Genomic DNA, 21,409 nt, shown 5'->3' with positions numbered 1-21,409 from the left:
TTTTGGTATTTAGGAATGTTTGTTTTTGTTCTAATGTTACCTTTATACTTATACCTTTTATAATGCCTTTTGTTTTTTTCCCCCCCCCCGTCTGGTTTGATAGGTTTAAATGGTATTTTTTGACTCCTGTCTTTACCCATACAGCAAGTGATGAGCTTATTTCTATTTTCTCTTTTCTCTCACCTCATTCTCCCATTTTTGAATCTAGGTTTGTGTCTTTTGCCCAATTTGGGAAGTTTTCCGTCATTATTTCTTCAGATTTTTTTTTCAGCTTCACCTCTCTTTCTGGGACTCTACTGACATAAATGTTATTATATCTTTTGTTATTATCCTACAGTTCCCTAAAGCTCTGTTCATTCTTTGCAGTCTTTTTTTTTCTTGCCCAATTGGATGATTTGTATTGATCTGTCTTTGAGTTAGTTGATTTTGTTTTTTCTTCTCTCCCTTCTACTATGGAGTCCTTCCAGTGAGTTTTAAATTTTGGTTACTGAGTTTATTAGTTTTAAAATCCATTTGGTTCTTCTTTATTTTTCCTATTTCTTTGCTGAGACTTACTATATTTCATTTGTTTCAAATGTGTTCATAATTGCATGCTGAAGTATTTTTATGACAGTTACTTTAAAATCTTGTCAGATAATTCCAATATCTGCATCATCTCAGTGTTGGCATCTGTTGGCTTTCTTTTCGTTTTTCAGTTGAGGTGATCCTGGTTCTTGATATGATGAGTTATTTTCAGCTGTAGCCTGCATTTTGAGTGTTATGTTATGAGACTCTGATTTCTATTTAAATCTTGCTACCTGTTACCGCCAGACTTGGTAGTAGACAAGCTTCGCTCACACACACAGCATCTGTAGACACCCTCCAGCAAGGAGGCTTTCCTTGTGGGGGTAGGATGGTACATGGGTGGAGTTCTCAGGCATACCTTCTGTCCTCCCATTTGTCAAGTGCAATATTTCAATTTTTCTGGAACATATAACATTTAAATTATTCTTCCACTCTTATCTTCACATTTGTGTTAGTCTTTGATCTACAGTGAAATATTTCTTCAGTTATCTCTTAGTTGAATGAAGCTCATCCTCTGGTAAAGATGTCAGCAAATTTTTCTATAGAAGACAGATAGTAAATCTTGTAGGCTTTCTGAGCCACATGGTCGCTGCCCCACTAAAGTGGAGTAGTTTAACTAGGATGTGTTACCTTTAAGCTCTTCATTCTGCTCTTCTCTGAAGTCTCACATAGCCTTAGGGCAGGAGGTCCAGACAAAAGGTAGAATTTAGTTTTTTCTCTTCTTACATGTAATTTGAAATTTGTAGCATTCTCAGACTCCTAGTAATGTTGAAGGTGCAGGCTATATGTGGTTTTATTTGCTCTTGTTAATCCATATACTTTTTTGAAGGTTACATGGAGAGATCTGAATTCAGGTGGCTGCTGTTATTTTAGAGCATCAAATGTCTTTAATTTGAATATTCTAATAGGAAACATCTCTGGATTTCACATGAGATCAGGCCTGTGCTTACATTCCTCTGCGAAGACACCAAGGAAAACTACATATAAGCTCTTTGACTTTGAATGAGTCAACAAACCTGAGCTTGTTTTTTATTATTTGCAAAATTAGATGGGTGTAAGGCAGGGTTTATACTGTATGCTCTTCAATTGGGACATTTTTCAAGAAATTTACAAATAATTAATTGTTTCCCCAAAGTTAAAATGCCAAGCCATTTCTTTTATGTTTACTTTAATAGTCTGAAAAATTACGTTGCTCAACATGTTTGAAAACTACTAACATGGATAAATGATCTCTTTGGGCTCTTCTAAACTGGAAGCAGCATGATATATTGGTCTCATTCTATGTATAAAGTGTTTCCTTGTGATTATTGGGTATTTAGTTTGTGGGGGCAGGGAGAATTAATTTTCTGCCTGTTTTTAAATTTATCTACCTAATATATAGATATGGAAGTTGGGGTAGAAGTTGTCCCAGACTTCTGTGTCTCACTTTCGTGAAGAGTGGCCTGAGGTAGCCATTGAGAGAGTTTTATCTACTACGTAGTAGATGTATCAGCTTAGCAGATATTTTTGCTACCAAGCTAAAACAAAATTCAGTTACTTTTTATGTCACCATTCCATAAGTGTGTTACGTACCTCAAACATTCAAACAAATACATTAAGTGGTAATTCTTTTTTATTTCCTGAAGATTCTTGTGGATACTGTTTGGGCACTGTCATACCTGACAGATGGAGGTAATGAGCAGATACAGATGGTTATTGATTCAGGGGTTGTGCCATTTCTTGTGCCCCTTCTGAGCCACCAGGAAGTGAAAGTTCAAGTAAGTACTTAAACATTTTTTCTTACTTGTGTAAAGTTTGTATTTGCTATAACCAGTTAACTTGTACAACCAGGCTTCAGTTCTGTCTATGTGCACATTTCTTCAATATTTCTTGTGCTATTTTACTGAATCTGCTTTTGTTGATTTCTAAATCTTCATCTCATCCAGATTCTTTGCTGAGTTGCAGACTCATATAGCCAATTGTCCTTGAGTCCTTAGACATATCCTCTAAGAACTCCATTATCATTTCAACCGGACAAAAATGAACATACCATCTTCTCCCACAAACCTGCTCCTCTTCCTATATCCCCTTGCAGTGGACAGCATAGTCCAAGCTAGAAACCTTGATATTCCTCCTCTTGTCTCCCCTCCATTACAAAACCCTGTCAATCCTTATTATATAGCTTTCAAATCTGTTTTCTCCTTGTATCTAGAGCCACTGATTTAGTTCAAGATTTATTTTCTTTCCTCTGGGTAATTGCAACAGCTTCCAAACTGCATTTTCTCCTCTCCCTCTCGTTTCTCCTCACTCTAATTAGGGATACATGGCTGATAGATCTGTTCATCCCACTTCTGCCAAAGTGACTTTCTAGATAGAAATGTGTGCCTGTTAGAGGCCTTTATTAAAATCTTTCTGTGGTGCCAATTTAGTAATAGGTAAAAATAGCTGCTAAAAAAGGACCTTCACAATTTTTATTTTAATATTTTTTCCAACTATTTTCCACACAATTTTTCTATATAGTTCCAGTTTTCATAAGACTATTGTTTAAATTTCAAAACTACTTCCCAGTTCCGTGAAATGATTTGTGTAAGAATGCAGTAAATTTTAATCATTAACCCTTTGCATTTTTACATTGTCTCAGGATTATAAAGAACATAGTATCAGTTTCATCATAAACAAATTTATAGAAAACATTTTATCCCCACTCCAGACAGCAGCACTCAGAGCGGTTGGCAACATAGTGACAGGTACCGACGAGCAGACCCAGGTTGTTCTCAACTGCGATGTCCTGTCACACTTCCCAAATCTCTTATCACACCCAAAAGAGAAGATAAATAAGGTAAGGCGTATAACAGCCTTGTCAGTGCATTTCTTTCTCTTTGTATATCTCAATTTTGACTGCCTTCTTGTTTCTGTTTCTGTTCCTGTTTGCTTGTGATTCTCTTCAAAACCACTCTAGTTAAGATGAGAATTATTTCAAATCACCTCTGCAGTTATTTTGTTTCAGTTTTTAATTGCTTGCTATTAAGTGCTGCCATGATCATCACAGAATAAAATTATTTTTATATTAACCAATGTTTTTATTTCAATAGATTGAGCAGTAGCAAATTAGTAGCCACTAGATGAGAGTACATACAAAATTTTCCATTGGGTGGCCGGTATCTTTTTTTTTTTTTTTTTTTTTTTTTTGCTGGTGTGTTTTATAAACAAATAGATCATAATTTAATCTCCCTATGAAATTAGACTGAACGAAAAACTGCAGTGCCTAAATTAAAGGATCATTAAAATTGCTTTTTTTTAAAAAAAGATTTTAAGCTTAAGATACAATCTTACTGTTAAATATGTGCTTAAGTACTTTAGTCTTCATGTCTGGCTTATTTCACATTGCATGTTTTCAGGGTTCATCCATGTTGGAGCATGTATCAGAACTTCATTCCTTTTTATGGCTGAATAAATATTCCATTGTGCCTATATACCATATTTTGTTTATTCGTCCATTTGTTGATGGATACTTGGATTATTTCTACCTTTTGGCTACTATGAATAATAATGCTGCTAGGAACATTGGTTTGAGTCCCTGCTTTTAGTTCCTTTGGGTATATATCTATGAGTAGAATTGTCAAGTCATATGGTAATTGCATGTTCAAGTTTTTGAGGAACCACCAAGCTCTTTTCCATAGGAGCTGCACCGTTTTACATTCCTACAAGCAATGTTATGAGGGATCCAGTTCCTTTTTTAAATTATTATTATAGCCACCCAGTACTGTGAAGTGGGGTCTCGTGATTTTGATTTGCATTTAATTTAATACAGTTTTATCTGCCTGAAATGCCACTATCCCTCAAACTAACAAAACTGATCATTTCTTCTTTGTCATAATTATATTTATATAGTTGCATGACTATAATTTGACAGTTGGATTCTTTTTTAATATTTATTTATTTATTTATTCATTCGTTCATTCATTTTGTCTGCTCCGGGTCCCAGTTGTGGTATGCGGAATCTGAGTTCCCTGACCAGGGATTGAACCCAGGCCACGGCAGTGAAAGCGCCGAATCCTAATCACTAGACCATCAGGATACTCTCCTACATTCTTTTAATTGTAGAGGAGGAAGAAGATACACATTTGACACTAAACTTATAATAAACCTATTTGTTCGTGACATAAATCATTTAAGGTTACAATAAAATTTGTTATATAGACCATCCTAGACTAGTTAGAAGCTTAAGTTCTAAATATATCTTGCAAGTAAAAATTTTTTTTAATTATTTATTTTCTTTATATTTTTGGCTGCACTGGGTCTTAGTGGTGGCGCGTGGGATCTTTGTTGAGGCCTGCGGGATCTTCCGTTGGGGCGCTCTGGCCTCTCTCTAGTTGTGGCGTGTGGGTTTTCTCTCTCTAGTTGTGGTGCGCAGGTTTTCTCTCTCTAGTTGTGGCGCGCGGGCGCCGGAGCATGTAGGCTCTATAGTTTTGCGGCACGCGTGCTCTCTCGTCGTTGAGGCGCGCGAGCTCAGTAGTTGCGGCGTGTGGGCTTAGTTGCCCCGTGGCATTTGGGATCTTCCCAGACCAGGGATCAGACCCACGTCCCCTGCATTGGAAGACAGATTCTTTACCACTTGTCCCCCAGGGAAGTCCCTGCAAGTAAATATTTTTACAATAAAATAATTCACCTTTCTTAGAAGTAGTTTTAACACAAAGTATTAGGAAATTCAGTCTTCTATTTATTTCTATCATCTGTCTTTTAGAGGGAGCTCATGCACCAAAAATACAAGGTCCACGAGTAAAGACTTTTGTCTGTTTTTTTCACTGCCATATCACCATTGTCTAAAATAGTGCCTCCAGTATAGTCCTAGGTATCTGTATTATTGAAGGTTATGCTAGGTTAATGGGCCCAGATATTATGGATAGAAGTTTCCTTATATGTTTAAAATGGGAGATTCTGTATAACCTAATCACTCTTAGATGCATTTCCCTTAATGCAGCTGAGGTGACTTGTTACTGTATATATAAACTACATTAAAATAAAAATATAGGGCTTCCCTGGTGGTGCAGTGGTTGAGAATCTGCGTGCCAATGCAGGGGACACGGGTTCGAGCCCTGGTCTGGGAAGATCCCACATGCCGTGGAGCAACTAGGCCCGTGAGCCACAATTACTGAGCCTGTGCGTCTGGAGCCTGTGCTCCGCAACAAGAGAGGCCGCGATAGTGAGAGGCCTGCGCACCGCGATGAAGAGTGGCCCCCGCTTGCTGCAACTGGAGAAAGCCCTCTCACAGAAACGAAGACCCAACACAGCCAAAAATAAATAAATAAATAAATAAATAATTTTATAAAAATAAAAATATAAACACATTAAAGATACAATTTTTCAAATAAAGTTGCCCTTTATTTTGTTCAATTACAGGAAGCAGTGTGGTTCCTTTCCAACATTACAGCAGGCAACCAGCAACAAGTTCAAGCTGTAATAGATGCTGGATTAATCCCTATGATTATTCATCAACTTGCCAAGGTCAGTCATTGTTATGAGTTCATCATGTCTGTTAATATATTATAATGAAGACTTTTTGACCAAAAAATTCATTTTAACATTTCTTTTTTAACCTTCAGGGGGACTTTGGAACACAAAAAGAAGCTGCTTGGGCAATTAGCAACTTAACAATAAGTGGCAGAAAGGATCAAGTGAGTTTGGAAAAAAACTGTTAATAGTTGTTAATACTGGAAAGCATACTACTCTCTTAGGTTTAGGAGTTGTTGATTGTTTATAAGCCCTGTACTGTGTTCTTTTGGGGGAAAAGATAATTATATAAATAAGAGTATCTCTTCTCTTCTGTTGTCTAGGTTGAGTACCTTGTACAGCAGAATGTAATACCACCATTCTGTAATTTACTGTCAGTAAAAGATTCTCAAGTTGTTCAGGTGGTTCTAGATGGTCTGAAAAACATTCTGATAATGGCTGGTGATGAAGCAAGCACAATAGCTGAAATAATAGAAGAATGCGGAGGTAAGAGGGTTGATTAAAGAAAAATAGTTGAGCACTGGAACTCTGAAACATTAGTTCCTTTAAAGACAGCTAATTAGAAAGAAAACTTAGGATATATTGCTATTAATATTAACATCATCCGAGGATGTTGCTATTCTTTGTTTGCTATATTAGTAGTCCAAGAAGATTTTCCAGAAAACAACCGGTTGTGAAAGTCATGCCATAACATTCCTAGAGATTGACAATTCTTTTCAGGAAACACAAATACTCCTCCTGAAGTCACATTGCATAAGAGCAAATTAAAAGCTCTGAAAACCACTATAATAGAGAAACTTACAGGCTTTGTTTAATTCAGCATTTCTCAAACTCCTTGACAGTAAAACACTTGTTTTCATGTTATACCTATTATCATGTGATTCTGTGGACCTCACTTTGTGAAATACTATTCCATATATTGGAATAGGTTATGGAAAAGGTTAATGATTTCACAGTCATCTAGATATTTTGTTTCAGTCTTATGATTGCTAGAACTCCATGCTAGGGTTATTACTACAGAAATTACTTTGAAATTTTAATAAGAAAGAACTGTGATTTGAAATACTATATCATTATTTTCTCTGGTAATGACATATGAAGCATATATTTTAAAATTCTGTTTTTAAAGGTAGCCTGTTCAATGTGTACTAAATTGCTCAAACCTTAAATTAACTTATCTTAATGTCATGTTTTATTTTATACGTTTTGTTGACTAATTTGTTCGATTATACTACCGAGTTTATTTTTTTAAGAGAAAACAAATGTGATAGCATCATAGAATGTTCAGACTGGAAGTATTTTCTTAATAACAAGAAGAAAATATTCTGGAGATGTTAAGGAGTTTTGTCCACGGTCAGGGAAGTAGTTAGTGATAGAAGCATAATTAAAAGCCAGATCTTCTTACTGTACTACTATTAATTCACTGTTTATTTTGTTTTAAGATGTTCTACTTTTTAAATAATTTGAAATGAACACTGTAGTCTGGTTCAGAACAGCTTAACCCAGAAAGTTTGAGCTTGTTACTCCAGCTTTTTATCAAGATAGTTGCTTCTGTCTATGAGATAAATACTTATAATTAGGATACATATTTACTTATTTTATGATTTCATAAGGCACTCTACATCCATTATCTTTGACACCTATTTTCCCATTTTTCTGGTTTGAATATTACTATATAAAAAATGAAACTATTTCAAAATAACTTAGCTAAAAAGACATTTCAAGGAAGAATATTTATTACTAAGGATTTTATAGACGTATTATGTACATGATACATGGAGTAAATATATTGGGAATATAAATAAAGGCATTCTATAGTTACTTTTCTGAAAAAATATTTCCCAGATTCACTGTAGCTATAGGACATAAGCACCCTATTCATTTTTTTTTTTAAAGAAATTATTTCAGAGACTTCCCTGGTGGTCCAGTGGTTAAGACACTGTGCTTCCACTGCAGGGGGCATGGGTTTGATCCCTGGTTGGGGAAGTTCCACATGCCCCATGATGCGGCCAAAAAAAAAAAAAAAAAAAAGAAATTACTTCAAAATTTAAAGTTTTATCTTATATTTATATCAATCATTAAGTAACATTTGGAAAACAAAGAGAAGGATAAAAATTACTGTATGCAACAGTATGATTATATTAAATGAGTCCTGGCATGGGGGGCAGAGATCTTGGTTCTAGTTCTGTCACTAACTTGCCATGTAACCTGAAATAAATCCCTTTACATCTCTGTGCCACAGCTTCCTCATCTGTCAAATGGGGTATTTAGGTGTTTTTTAAGCTGCCTGCCTCAGGGACCAGGATACCTCTAGGGCTTCTAAAGAGGAAGAAATTAGTGGGATGCTGGCCCTCTAACCAGAGAAGCTCAGGGTTTTATCTGTATTTTAGATGAACTGTCATCTTTGGAGGGTGGTGGGAGGGTGTTCTGAGTTCTTTAGGATTTTCCATGATTACAATGAGCACAGTTTTTATTAGTATGTGCCTAATTATTTTGACTATTTTATTTTTATCAGGTTTGGAGAAAATTGAAGTTTTACAGCAGCATGAAAATGAAGACATATATAAATTAGCATTTGAAATCATAGATCAGTATTTCTCTGGTGATGATGTAAGTATATATTAAAGTATGATGTATCTACATGTACATTAAAATCTATACATAAAGTAAGTTTTCTAAGAATTTTCCATGACTAAATTTATACTGTATTTCTGTCACCTTGTTGCTTTTGTAGTTTGTTAAATGGGAAGAAATGGTAATTATAGAAATGATGTATGTTCAGATAGGTAAAGTAAATCTACAGATACAGGAACTAAAGCATGGGGCAATTTTTAAATGTGTGTTCAGTTTTTAATTGTTAGATTTCTTAATAACATTGTTGATTTACTTAAAATATTTTTTAGGTAATAAAAACATTCATATGGAATTCTCTCCTAAGTAAATCAATTCTGCTTACACTGTAATGTGTAGTATCTTAACATAATAAAGATTTTTTTCTTGCTTATTATAGATTGATGAAGATCCTAGCCTCATTCCTGAAGCAACACAAGGAGGTACTTACAACTTTGACCCAACAGCCAACCTTCAAACAAAAGAATTTAATTTTTAAGTTCAATTGAGTGCAGCATCTTTCCCACATTCAATATGAAGCACCACCAGATGGCTACCAAATGACAAGAACAACAACTACAAAAGGCTCCAAAACATACATGCCTCTTTGTTTTGATGCTTCTAAAGCAAGCCATGTCTCAGTCACTTTGCAGTTGCCAAAAGTCACTATCCACATGGACTGTAAATGCATATGCATGATTTCCTAAACTGTTTTAGAATTCTCCTTAACAATCTCAACTACCCTATTTTTCCCTGTTCCCTGGTGCCACACGCTGACAACCGCAGTCTCCAGTTTAGAATATTCTGTAGTGGTGGCATGTCAGCTGCCCACTTGATATTCCTTTGGAAAATGGTGCGCTATGGATCAAGACACTTTGGTATGACACATACACATGTTGGAAGACTTTAAAGAGGTGCAGTCTGATCTGAGCCTCCATCATTGTCCTCCACAAACATATTTTCATACTCTTTATGTGGAAGAATAGATTTTAAAGTACAAGCCAAATGATTTTCATTGGTGGAACTGACACAAACAAAAAGTAACTTAAAAAAAAGAAACTTGGTTATTGATTAAACAGATAAGTTTTAAAAAACTGTACTTCATCTACCAGTAATTGATGTGTTTATTATCTGCCTCAGAAGCCAGGGTTGGAGGAAGAACTTTAGCTATGGATGGTAATGCTTTCGCCATTATACCTAATTTTTGAGAACAGCAAGCCCTATTTGACCACTCACTTCAGCCTGTGTGTTCCTGCTGTTTTGAAGTAATCAAATGCTGTGCATGGTATTTTACCTGAGCTGCAACCTGTTACGGACTTGAACTTCTGTTTAAGTTGAAAGCAAGAGTCCCTGACTATAAAGAAAAAAATAAATAAATAAAAACAAAAACACAAAATTCTAAAGTACCCATTGGTGATATTAAAAAAGAAAATCTTGCTTTCAGCTTTCAGGAGTTAATATTTTTCGTTTTAAATTGATAATTGGGTATGGTTGACTTATATTGGGTTTAAACTGTGGAGCTTTCATGTTTACTGTAATTTAGTCTTAAAATATTTTTTACTTAGTAACCAGTGCTTTTGATAATGTGGTTGGCAACAAAACAACAACTATTTAGAAGTGTCATAAAACTTCATTCATTGATTATTGGAAAGTTCATTCAGATCCTACTCTAAAAGCATATTCACATATAAAAAGATTCAGACAAGGATCTGCATAGAGGAATAATCTGCAGTTATTTAACATAAACCTGATTTGCAGTGATCTTTAAGTAATTCTGCAAAATCTGGTATTACTATGTAAAGTCATTGCTTTTGGTAAATTGTCTGACCCAGCTATTCATGAAAGAATTTGAAATTTTTTAAACTGAATAATTTGTGCTGTCACAGGAATGGTTTTGTTGCTATTGTTTACTGGGTATAATTTCCCAATGCATTGATGTGAAGGGATAGAAAATCTAAACTAATTTAGTTATCAGATGGGGGGGGTTGTGTATTTACTGTGATGAAGATGAGACAGATGCCATCAGAGCTTTGTGAATCAGCGGGGGTGTTTTCACTGATAAACAACACATAGCAGGTGTGCGTTCATTACAAATATATGTATCTGCCAAGGTGGAGCCACTTTAAAGAGTGAGTTTTGTCTTGTATCTAAAGTGGATACAAGAGTATGTTTAAACTGCAAGATTTTTACTTGCTAGAGAATCTGTTTTAATATAGTGGTTTGGCCTCTGATTATTTATAGGTTTTATAAATTTTAGAATCAATTTCTCTTTAAGGTGGCTCAGATTTTTCAACTCTTGTGCACATAAAATTGAGTTGAAGTTCATTGTGCCTTTTTTTCTTTATCCAAATTTTGAGTTAAAGCTTCATATGGTAACTGCATCCTGTTCAGTAGTCTAAATTTCTGAAACTGTGTGGTGTTCACTAAAAGTAGGAATAACAAAGTCAAAGCTAATTAAGGTCACAAACTTCGGTGAAACCCTTGAAGTCCAAATCTTCTCAATATTGTGAATTGTACCCCTTCCAGTTTACTTTCTTCTGGACTCTCCATACTTACTGACAGTTACCTTTTAAATTTTGCACACATTGAGATTAAATTGGGCCTCTACTGTGCCGATTCCTATTTCCTCTTGTGTTTTAAGTGCAAACTAACATAAGTGAACATTAGCATCAAGTAGTGCAGACATAACGTATGCATTGGCTTGATCCAATTTGTTGTGACCTTATCAGTTTGGAAATGGAAATGCAAAATTTCGTAGGTAAAGGAAACTAAGTATATTGCTGCACTTTTAAGTTTTCAAAACAGTGTTGAAAAATTGCATTGTTTTTATTTTTTTTTAACTCAGTTAAAAAAGACTAAAACATTCTTTCAAAAGAGGCATCTAAATGTGTTCCTAATTTTGTATATGGGCTTAGGTTTTGTAACCAATAAAAAAGCTGCTATCAAATATGATAAAACATTGAAGAACTTATTTTTGAAAGTATCTTAATTTCCTTCTGCCTTCATCGTCACATGGTGTTCTCTCTATGTATCTCAGGTTTAAATACCACAACTCATAGAAAGGCCATTTGAGATGATAGTGTAATTATGACTTTCATAAAACAAAAATTCAAGCTTTATTTAAGGCCTGTCTAATCCTTGAAAACAAGAACTTTGGAAGATAGTCATTGAAGTAAGGTTGAGGCTCTAAATGAAATCTTGGATTAATTGAAAGAACAAAGGAGCAGCCAAACTTTTTAGTATACAGGTATTTTTACTTTCATATAATGAGACTTCAAAGTATTTTTGAAAGAACTCAGTATATAAGTAAATAAGTTACAATACTCCTATTTAATCTTGCCATAATTTACTTCAGAAGGGTTGTCCTTCTGACGAGATTAATTAATTAATTATTGAGAGTAAAAATTTGTGAATGTCAGTTGTCTTACAGTGATGGTTATGAATTTTCTTAACCCTAGTTGAACTGGGGGTTTTAATTAAATCTATTTGGAGAAAGGGAGTATAATTTCTGTACATTAAGCTGTAAGTCTTAAGGCATGTAGGCCAAGGAGTTCTCTCTTTTACCCACCACTCATGTGTCTAAAGTGTAAAAGGAACTCTTCATATAAATGTTGTACTTAGTTAAATAACTGAAAAACAGTGGTAGAATGCTTCTCAAAGCACAGTATATAGATGAGGTTCTGTACATACCTATGTACAGTTGACCCTGGAACAACATGGGTTTGAACTGCATGGGTCCACATATGTGTGGATTTTTTTCAATAGTAAATACTGCATGATCGGCAGTTGGTTGAATCCTCGGATGTGGAACCACTTACACAAAGGAACTGCTGTATGGAGAAACTGTGTATATGGAGCGCTGACTATAACTTACAGGCGGATTTTCGAATATGTAGAGGGTCAGCACCTCTAACCCCTGCGTTGTTCAAAGGTCAGCTATATAGGTGGGCTCAGTACTCTATAAAGAGAAAGTGTTTAGGAAAAGGGATGTGGGAATGCAGCCTGTTCACATCCTTAGCCTCTTCATTTGCCCATGAAATTCCTCAACTAACTTTAACATAAGTCGGGGTCTTTCAAACCCTTCAATATTGACATTTTAGGGAATTCCCTGGCAGTCCAGTGGTTAGTACTCCGCACTTTCACTGCTGTGGGCCCAGGTTTGATCCCTGGTCAGTGAACTAAGATACTGCAAGCTGCACAGTGCAGCCAAAAAAAAAATTGACATTTTAGGCTGGATAATTCTTTGTTGTGGGACGCTGTCCTGTGTATTGTAGGGTGTTTAGTGGCAGCCTTAGGCTCTGCCCACTAGATGTGGGTAGTACCTCTCCACTCCCCAGGCAGGACAACCAAAAATGTCTCAAGACACTGCCAAATGTTTCCTGGGGGCCAGAACTGCCCCAAGGTGTGAACCGTTGGCCTAAATCAATTCAGGTAGAAAACTTCTCCAAAGGAGAGAGCCTAAATCATGCCTTTTTGTTCTATGAGTAGTGCCAGGCTTTTTTTCAGATACATAAGATTAAAAAATGAGACAAAAATGTGCCTTTTCTTCATTCTCAGTTTTAGGAGAAAGCAGAGCTATACCTAACCACATTTCCCAAATCCCCTGTGGGTAGTGCTGAGCCCGTCTACTGCAAAGGACTTAGGATAGGAATGGGAATGTGGAGTAACTAGTTACCCTCTTAAATGTATCCTGTGGCTAAAAGAAGTGTGAAACAACCAAATGTGTTGATTGCCCTTTGTCTTCTCAGCACTGCCCTCCCTGTAGCAGTGTTTTTCAAACATTTTTAGTTGAAGATCTTGAAGTTCTCCGAGAAAGCTGGGGTTGGAGTAGAAAAATCACAGCATAGTTTGAAAAACACTTCTTTGAAGCATTGTGAGAGAATGGCCTCATCAGGAGACTTACAAGTTTATTAAAAATGATTAAAAGCAGGGGATCAACGGCTGAGCAGAGCTATAAAGGATGTGTTCCCTGCAGGGAATTTCTTCTGCAACATCCCTCTTCCCAACTCTGAAAAACTGCCTGCCATCCACCTTCTTGAGTAATTCCCTTTTTTAAAACTGTGGTCCCCGAAGAAAAATGGGACCTTGTGCCAAGTAATGTGTGAAGCCACAAGAGAAGCCGGCCGTCTTCACAGGACAGCCATTTTACTTGATGGTAAGGAAGACAGTTTTATGATACTATAAGCCTTAGTGTTAGAGAGTAAAGGACACATTTTGCATAATGTTTTAAAGATAAAATCAGATTTTTTTTGAGGCAGGCCATTTTTATGGACACATTCCTGCAGGACTAGGAGTCAGAAGAGTTTGAGAAGTAAATGGTGAGGCACTCACTCCAAGTGGGCCAGTTCTACTTGTGGAATAGCTTCAGTTGTGACCAAGTCTTTTCTTAATATTGAATAGAAGTCACCACTCTTAAATGACCATCATTATAAATTAACTGTTCTCGATTCTGAGTAGACTTCTAGTTATTCCCAAATAGCAGAAGACACAGATCTGTTTTTATCAGCTTCCTTCCTCAACCTGAACACTCCATGCATTTTAGCCAACCTGCTTATAAAGTCCTTCCTGGACCTGGTTCCTGTCGGCTTCGCGAATTCCAAGGACCCCACGAATAGAGTGTGGTGTGGCTAGTTTCTGGGTACAATGGAATGGGAACATTCCATTATCTGGCCATTTAATTTTGTTAATGTGGAGGAGATTGTTGCAATTATTTTACAAGCTTCATCACAATTAGATTTGTGATCAAGTAACAGCCTCAGTTCCCTTTGTCTTCAGCTCTCTTCTACCCAGTAGTTAGGCATTTACATTTTTCAAACCTAAATAGAAGAATTTATAAATTTCATTTTATTGATTTCAGCCCAGTTTTCTTCATAATAAGATTCCATATCTATATGTATCCTTTCCATGTCTTCAGTCTTTTATAAGTAAGAATTTTGACTAAGCGTTTAGGAACATTCAAATATTTCTTGAGCATCCTATATCCAGCCAGTTACTGTGCTAGGGCGCAGGGTCCACACACATGAATAAAAGTAAAAAAGTTATGACAAATGTTAGAAAAAAGAGATACACAATGATACATAATGGAATCAGCCTCGTTAGGAAGGTGAAAATGAGGCTGGCAGTGAGTTCTTACTAAGTGCCAGCCACTGGCTTGAGTGCTTGAGAAGTACCAACTCAGCCCTCAACAACTCTGTGATGAAGGTTCTATTATCAGGCAGAGGAAAGTTAAGTTTGCCAAAAATTACACAGCTTATAGTGGTGAAGGAAAAGCAGAGTTAATAGGGCAGATTCACTGGAAACTTTTCTGGCAGAAGAAACAGTACATACAAAGTAGGAAGCAGCATGGGAGTCCAGGGAGTGAAAGAAAGTACAGCTGGAGCCAAGATGATAGTGGGGAGGAGGACTACCAGGGGCAGGGGAGGGGCTGAAGAGATAGGAAGGTGCGAGACCACACGCCTGTAAGTCATGTAAAGAAACTTTGGTATTCTAAGAGCAATGGTAAATCATTATTAAGCAAGAGTGATGATAGGAGAATTGTGTTCAATAACAATCATTGGCTGGTAAGGTAAGGACAGGAAATGTACTTTGGGTTTAGTGATGTGTAAGGTCGAAATAGTGTGAAGCCCTGAAGTAGGAGATGGTGAACAGTGGATGGGATCAAGAGATACTTGGCAGCGAAAACAGACAGGAGTAGGCGATGCTTAGATCTGGAGTTTGGGGAGAGGGAAGTATCAAGGATGATTTCTGTGTTTCTAGGTTGCTGTAACTGATGAATGTAAGTAGAGTAAGATAAGCAACACTGAGGGGGAGTTCCCTGGTGGTCCAGTGGTTAGGACTTGGTGCTTTCACTGCCATGGCCTGGGTTCAATCCCTGGTCGGGGAACTAAGACCCTGCAAGCCTTGAGGCGAGGCCAAAGTACAAAAAGAAAAAGAAAAAGATAAGCAACACTGAGAGAGACTCAGACATAGGGAGTAGAGGGTGATGAATTCAGTTTGGATTGTGTTCAGTGGAGACATCCAAATGACGGTCAAGTAGGGCAACTGGAAATACTGGTCTGGGGCTCAGAGGAGGGGGCCGGGCTAGAGATTTGAATCCCCTATTTTGGTGATTATTAAAGCAGGAAGTGAGGGTGAGACTGCCTGGGTTCAGCATTCGGAGTGAGAACAGGGCTTAGGACTGAAGTTCCAGCATTCAAGGGGCATGTAGAGGAGGATGAGCTTGCAAAGGAAACAGAAGGTATGGTTAGGGAGGGGGGAAGAAAACCTGTGTGTTTTCTCAGAAAACTGAGGGAAAAGAGATTTCAGTGCCCAGTGATGCTATTGAGAGGTCAAGTAGGGTAAGGACAGGAAATGTCCTTTGGTTAGTGATGCAGAGGTCACTGGTCACCTTAGTGAGAGCTGTATCACTGCAGTAATGAGGGTGGAAACTAGAGTAGGAAGGACTGAGGAAAGGGCAGAATATGAAGACAGTGAATCTAATCAGTTTCTTAGGCTTTTATTTTGCTCAGAAGGGGAACAGGGCAGGATAGTCGCTAAAGAGTGGTGTGGGGAAATTGATGGGGGAAATCCAGTTGAGAAAGACATTGAATATACAAGAGAAGAGCAATCATCAGTTTTCCAAGTTACAGGAGAGAATCCAAGGCATAGGTGGCAGGATTGGCCATACTCCTTCAGTCAGCAGTTATTTAATTGAGCAACTAGTATATGTCAAACTCTGTAATAGGTGCCAGAGATACAGCAGTAACCAAGCCAGACACCTGGCCTTGTGGAGCTTATACCCTACTGGCAAGAGACTAACAATACATGTATAAATAAATAATTTCATCTAGTGTTAACTGCTATGTAAAAAATGATATGGCGTAACTAAGGGGGAAAGTTTTTGAATTTGTGTTCAATGCCAGAAATCATTTTTTAAATTGTGTAAAATACACATAAAATTTCCCATCTTAAACATTTGCAAGTGTACAGTTCAATAGTGTTAAGTGTATTTATATTGTTGTGCAACCACACTCCAGAACTTTTTCATCTTGCAAAATTGAAACTCTATAGCCATTAAACAAGTCACCTTTTCTCCCTCCCCCTAGCCCCTGGCAAATACCATTCTGTATTTCTGTCTCTAGGAATATGCCTACTTTAGGTGCTTCATATAAGGGGAATCATGCAGTATTTGTCTTTTTGTGACTGGCTTATTTCACATAGCATAATGTCCTCAAGGTTCATCCATGTTGTAGCATATCAGGATTCCCTTTTTATGGCTGAATAATATTCTATTATATGTACAAACCACATTTTAAAACAACAAATGATTTTTTAGCATAAGTACCCTAGTTATATGCTAGTATAAGTATATACTTAAAATTTCATTTTTTTAAAAAATCTGAAATTCATATTTATCTGGGCATTCTATATTTTACCTGGCTACCCCAAATTGAAAACACAGGCTTGATCAATAAGGGTTACAATCTTTTTTAACTCTGACTTCTTTCTCCAGTGCCAAGTCTCTAAGTAACAGAGGCCTATGGAAGGTAGAGGGAGAAGTTTAAAAGCAAACAAAAAGATGAGGAAAAGGTAGAGAGAAAAGGTTAACATGGTGATCAGAACAAAGGGGCACATCACTCGAGGAGAGCTATACAGTCATCCCTAGGTATCCACAGGACATTGGTTCCAGAAGCCCCCGTGTGTACCAAAATCCGTGCACGTTCAAGTCCCATTAGTTGGCCCTTCCTATCCACAGATGCGAATCCTGTGAATATAGAGGGCCGACTGTAGTTGTCAGTATATTAAGTATCTACTCACACTGCAGGGTCAAAAAGCAAAGGCCTTGGGGACACCCAATCATGGGCTCTGGCCTCGGCCCAGCCACTGAGCGTCCTTAGACAAATTATTTAATGTCTGAGCCTCTTTTCACATTTGTAAAATAAGAAAACACTGAACTCCTAGGGTTGTTGTGAAGATAAGATACCACAGGTAAAAGCATCTAGTACCAAGCTGATGTGACCTATTGCTCCTCTCCCCCATACTCCTAATGCTTTTTGGATTTTTAAAAAATTTTTTATTTATTTATTTATTTTTGGCTGCGTTGGATCTTCGTTGCTGCGCGTGGGCTTTCTCTAGTTGCGGCGAGCGGGGGCTACTCTTTGTTGCGGTGTGCAGGCTTCTCATTGCAGTGGCTTCTCTTGTTGCGGAGCACTGGCTCTAGGTGCCCGGGCTTCAGTAGTTGTGGCACACGGGCTCAGTAGTTGTGGCTTGTGGGCTCTAGAGCACAGGCTCAGTAGTTGTGGTGCACGGTCTTAGTTGCTCTGTGCCATGTGGTATCTTCCCAGACCGGGGATCCAACCCGTGTTCTCTGCGATGGCAGGCGGATTCTTAACCACTGCGCCACCAGGGAAGTCCCTGCTTTTTGGATTTTTAAGATATAGGGTTAGAGTAAGCCACAAGGGCTTTAAAATGCCTAGTGGTGGTTGCTTGCAAGAGCCTAATTAGAACCTTTTGTCCCTAAAATTCTCCCCCCTCTATTGGCAAAATTTCCACCATCTGGATTTCACTTTGTGGTGTAAGGCTTTGAACCTTGTTAAAAATCACACTGCGTCAAAAGGTGTGGCCCTATTACCAGTCCTTCGGGCGTGGTCTGGGAATAGGTTTGGTTCCGGCAGTAAAGCGAGGAGGTGAGCACGTTCCTGGCTTGAGAAAACCTCCGGGCTCTGATAGCCAGCAACTCGGCGGGGCTGCTGGGCGGCCAGGCGGAAGGGTAAGCCTCCCTCCGCTCCGCTCCGCCCCGCCCCGGCCGAGTAGCCCCGCCCCCTCGCCGCCCCGCCTCTCCCGGCGCACCGGGCAATCCTGGCTCTTGGTGCCCCGCGGTCTGCGTCGGGAGCAGAAAGCATGCGCGGCGGCTGGGAGCTGGGGGCCGCGGCTGGAGGCCCGCTGCTGCTGTGCGCCGCGCTGCTGGCCGTGGGCTGCGCACTGGGCCTGCGCCTGGGCCGCGGGCTGGGGACTGCGGACCGCGGGGCGCTGGCCTGGCTCTGCTTCGACGCCCTGGTGCACTTCGCACTGGTAAGTGTGGTCGCCTCGGCATCGAAAACGCGGGCGGACGCCGCCTCTCTTGGGACCCTTCCCGCCCTCGTCCCAGAGAGTTTCCAGAAAATGACATGGACGACTCGGCCGCCCCGTCCCCTGTGGCGGGAGACCCGGGAAACCTCTGGAGGCCGCGGTGCCCGTGGCCTTTGGCCAGATGCTGCACCTCTCCGAGGTCCCAAGTCTGTAGAAAGAGAGCGCAGCCTCCCTATGGTGCCAATTCCTCTACCAAAAAAAAAAAAAAAAACCAAAAAATCAGAAAACCATGAAAATTGTTATTCGTGTACGGTGTTGTTAGTCGGTTTGTAAACTACCGAAAGGCCTTGGCTTACTTAACATCTTATCCTGCACATAAATGTTGAACGTAATTGAGAGAGTTTTTGAATGCCCCAGAGGGAGCAGGGAGAGGTGATGAGGCGTGCTGGGCCCTGGACCAAAACCAGCCCCCCGCCCCGCAGTAGTAATCACCATTTATTGGGTGACGACTGTATGCAGGCACAGTATTGTGTTTAAAATTTCTGACCTATGAACACCCCGTAAGGTACTTATTATTGTCCCCATTTTACAGAGGAGAAAACGGGCCCTGCAAAGTTAGGTGACTTTATAGTGCCACACAACTGGCGTGATTCAGTCAGGTTTAGTCTGGCTCCAAAGCTTGCACTTTCTTTCACGCCAGGCTTTAGGAAACGTATCCTTAAAAGTTCAACTCACTTTATAAATGGCCAGGACGGTTGTATTTAAGGGATTCTATTGAAAATGCCCCCCTCCCCGTGCACGCACTTCTTTTTTTAAAGCTTTGTTTAAAACTATGCCACAATATCTTTTTTTGCAAATTTGACCTTGCTTAAATCTAGGCAAACTTATAGCTAATGTGAAGCCAGAGTCTATACAATCGATCCTCCTCGGCAGCTGCGGATTCAACCAGTGGAGAATAGAAAATACCAGAAAGAAAAAAAAAAAAATTCCAGAAATTTCCAAAGAGCAAAACTTGAATTTGCCACCCTCACAACCTACTTCCCTGCAGCTATTTACATAGCGTTTCCATTGTGTGAGGCATTAAAGGTAAGCTAGAGACAAGTTAAAATATAAGGGAGGATGTCAGGTTCTCTGCAAATACTACTCCATTTTTACCTAAGGGACTGGAGCATTTGCGGATTTTGGTATCCCCAGGGGTCCTGGAAGCAATCCACCTGAGGATACTGAGGGAGAGATGGAGTATTGAGAAAGAAAGAGAAAGCAAAGTTTTGGATAATCATCTAGGGCTATAGATGTTTATCCGTTGGATATGTGCACATACCAGATGTTGCTGGAATGATGAAATTCCTTCTTTCCTAATAGTCAGCTTGTGGAGATAACAGACAGTAAATACTTCCCTTAACTCCTTTATTTATAGAATTGATTTTTAAGCTGTCACTGAACACAAGGTGTCCCAAAGAACAGGGGCAGTAAAACAGGTTGCTAGGCCCACTTAAGAGAGTATTATATTTTAGACACACAAAAAAGTTATAAAAACACTAAAACATATACACATATGTCTACCACCTGGTTTAAAATTAATTCTACTTTTCACGCACAGACTGTGACAGGTAGCACTACACACATCTCCATTTGTGGCAACTTGAGGTGTAGCCCCATGGGTGGAATCATTGCTCCACTCTCCCCCCTCCTTGTTCTGAAGGAAATGCCTCCCTGCCCCCACCCACGGCCTCATCTTGTGCCATTTACCTGTCCCAGCTGCAAAACATCCCACTGTTTGAATGCACCATATCTTAGTTCTTTAATTCTAAAATGCACATGTTTTCGCATGTTGCAACAATGAATGACATAACCACTGTGGCTTCTTTTGTTGATATTTTATGTCTCTGAGTTTGGGATATATCTTACAATTGATCTTACAATATATCTTACAATTGGGATATATCTTACAATATATCTTACAATTGATATTTTATGTCTCTGAGATTGGGATATATCTTACAATTGATAAATAAAAACAGGCCCGTTAATATTGGCTGGTTAAATTTACTATTTACACACAGTGTTTCAACCAGCATCTTGGTACACAAGTCTTGGAGATTGGTGAGAAGGCACTTGACTAAGTGGTTGAGGCCTGCAAGACAAATGCATGTCCGTATTATCTTTGGGATAATTGGGAGTTCGTTGCAAGAATACCTAGAAATGTGGCAGGAGCTAAGATTGGAATGTAGAGGCTGGAGGATATCTGAAACCACAACTCACTTGTTCCCACTAGAACCTGAGCTGCCTCTCCTCACCCCTTTTGCCTTTACTTCTCAAATAGAGGAGATGTTCGGGTTTGTTGGCTGCCATCAAATGCAGAGCTCCCCTATTGGACAGAGTTTCAGGCCAAGCATTCCCAGAGGTAGTTCACCTCCCAGATGTCCAGCCAGACCGTGGTTATCCAGGGCTGCAGAACTGACCTTCAGTTTAGTCAGTTATGGCCAAGATGAAGGTCTGGTTCGTTTCCCATCTGGTGGGAGCCATGGTGACATACATGAGGAAATCAATGGCATGACTCACCATCCCTCAAAAGTTGGCAATAGGCATTTCTTGCACTGGTGCTTCATGGGTTTTCCCTCATCTGCGATCTAAGTATAGCATTCTAGGCATGGCCAGAGCCTGGAAGCAGGATGTGTACTCCTATGTTTGGGAAACA

General features: G+C 38.9%; 2 protein-coding genes across 2 annotated transcripts in view; both read left to right on the top strand.

Moving 5' to 3' along the window:
* Positions 1 to 10,424, top strand: part of KPNA3 (karyopherin subunit alpha 3) — an 89,058-nt gene extending 78,634 nt beyond the window's left edge. The window contains exons 11-17 of the mRNA XM_061171191.1: positions 2,190 to 2,321; positions 3,254 to 3,382; positions 5,944 to 6,048; positions 6,147 to 6,218; positions 6,378 to 6,540; positions 8,570 to 8,664; positions 9,065 to 10,424. Of these exons, the coding sequence (XP_061027174.1) occupies positions 2,190 to 2,321; positions 3,254 to 3,382; positions 5,944 to 6,048; positions 6,147 to 6,218; positions 6,378 to 6,540; positions 8,570 to 8,664; positions 9,065 to 9,163 (795 nt within the window). The 3' untranslated portion in view covers positions 9,164 to 10,424. The remainder of the gene's footprint in view (positions 1 to 2,189; positions 2,322 to 3,253; positions 3,383 to 5,943; positions 6,049 to 6,146; positions 6,219 to 6,377; positions 6,541 to 8,569; positions 8,665 to 9,064) is intronic.
* Positions 10,425 to 18,487: 8,063 nt separating this feature from the next.
* The window catches only part of EBPL (EBP like), a 41,182-nt gene continuing 38,260 nt past the window's right edge, over positions 18,488 to 21,409 (top strand). The window contains exon 1 of the mRNA XM_061170995.1: positions 18,488 to 18,714. Within this exon, the coding sequence (XP_061026978.1) occupies positions 18,544 to 18,714 (171 nt within the window). The 5' untranslated portion in view covers positions 18,488 to 18,543. The remainder of the gene's footprint in view (positions 18,715 to 21,409) is intronic.

The sequence above is a fragment of the Eubalaena glacialis genome, chromosome 16 (assembly GCF_028564815.1).
Source record: "Eubalaena glacialis isolate mEubGla1 chromosome 16, mEubGla1.1.hap2.+ XY, whole genome shotgun sequence".
In the NCBI taxonomy this organism is placed as follows: Eukaryota; Metazoa; Chordata; class Mammalia; order Artiodactyla; family Balaenidae; genus Eubalaena; species Eubalaena glacialis.
Note: the sequence above shows the minus strand (reverse complement) of the source record. Positions and strands in the feature narration are given on the sequence as shown.